The sequence below is a fragment of the Frankliniella occidentalis genome, unplaced genomic scaffold (genome assembly GCF_000697945.3).
Source record: "Frankliniella occidentalis isolate FOCC.00 unplaced genomic scaffold, Focc_3.1 Scaffold888, whole genome shotgun sequence".
In the NCBI taxonomy this organism is placed as follows: domain Eukaryota; kingdom Metazoa; phylum Arthropoda; class Insecta; order Thysanoptera; family Thripidae; genus Frankliniella; species Frankliniella occidentalis.
This window is the reverse complement of record NW_026267994.1, coordinates 9,291-10,435: the sequence shown is the minus strand read 5'-3', so window position 1 is coordinate 10,435 and position 1,145 is coordinate 9,291. Positions and strand designations below refer to the sequence as shown.

At 55.5% G+C, this 1,145-nt stretch overlaps 1 protein-coding gene across 1 annotated transcript; it reads left to right on the top strand.

The window, feature by feature from the left end:
- Window positions 1–6: 6 nt before the first annotated feature.
- LOC127751749 (uncharacterized) lies at window positions 7–1,138 on the top strand. Its single transcript, XM_052275755.1, has 3 exons — window positions 7–183; window positions 416–580; window positions 783–1,138. Exons 1-3 carry the CDS (start codon window positions 55–57, stop codon window positions 813–815), a joined length of 327 nt encoding a protein of 108 aa, XP_052131715.1. The 5' UTR covers window positions 7–54; the 3' UTR covers window positions 816–1,138.
- Window positions 1,139–1,145: the final 7 nt, after the last annotated feature.

Genomic DNA, 1,145 nt, shown 5'->3' with positions numbered 1-1,145 from the left:
GGCGCGCTGCGCACCGGCGACAACACGCACCTGCTGCGCGCCTTCCTCGTGGACATGACGTACCGGTTCCGCACCGTGGTGGACGGCCGCGACCTGCTCGGCAAGAACGACAACAGCAGCGTGAGGAACGTGGCCGCCACGCGCTACGGCCTGGTCAGGGCCGGCCACGTCACGCACCTACAGGTACGACGCGTCTTTTTACAAGCATGACCACATACTTTTTGAAAACCAAAACAGACAAAACTTGACTTTAACTCACATGATGTAATAGAAAAAGTAAGATTGTTTTACGACCGTGTAAAATAACATATTTGTTTTGTTTTCATTTCCTTAGCTTTTGTTTTGCTTTTATTTGCTACTTTTTCTTTTTTTTGCTGTTTTTTTTTTTTTTTTAATTTTCTCCAATGCCCGTCAGGTGGCCAACGGCGACCGCACCGAGACGGCGTTCGGCCAGGAGGTGGAGGCGCTGCTGGCCGGCGCGGCCGTGACGAGCGCGTGGCACGAGCTGCAGCGTGCGGCCAGCGTGCACGTCAACTGGGAGCGAGAGCGCCCGCGCCCGCTGCAGTGGGAGCCCACACAGGTGAGCACATCACAAATGTCGTTATAAATGAAAAAGCTAGGACCCATTTTTTTGTTAGAAACGCGATGAAACTATGGGAGGAAAAGAAATCAATGGTTGAACATTTCCTTGATTTCTGTGCAGACATGTCTCAAACTTTAGTAGCCTGTGTGTACTTCAGAGCAGAGTAACGCCAACTGACCCGTGCCTTTACCCGTTGCAGGCGCCCCGGTCCTGGGGGCCGGAGCAGGCGTAGGGAACACTACAGGTGCAGCCGCACTCCCTGCAGCGGACGACCCCCCCACCCGTACTACCCTGGAGCGAGGGTGCAGGGCACTTCCCGTCCCGCCCTCGCTCGGAGCCGAACTTGCAAAACATCTTTGAGCTGAAAACAACTTTTGCATTTGGCACTGCGCGCGTTAGCACGGCGCTGGCTGCACAAACTCCTGCTCTCAGAGTCGCTAAGGTCCATGTTCAACCAGCTTCTCCGCCCACACCCCCCGTTTTACCCTGTTCCCTCCCTCTTCCAACCACCTCGCCCCTTCCTCCTCACCCCCCTCAGCCCTTACGGCCCCATCGCAACGCC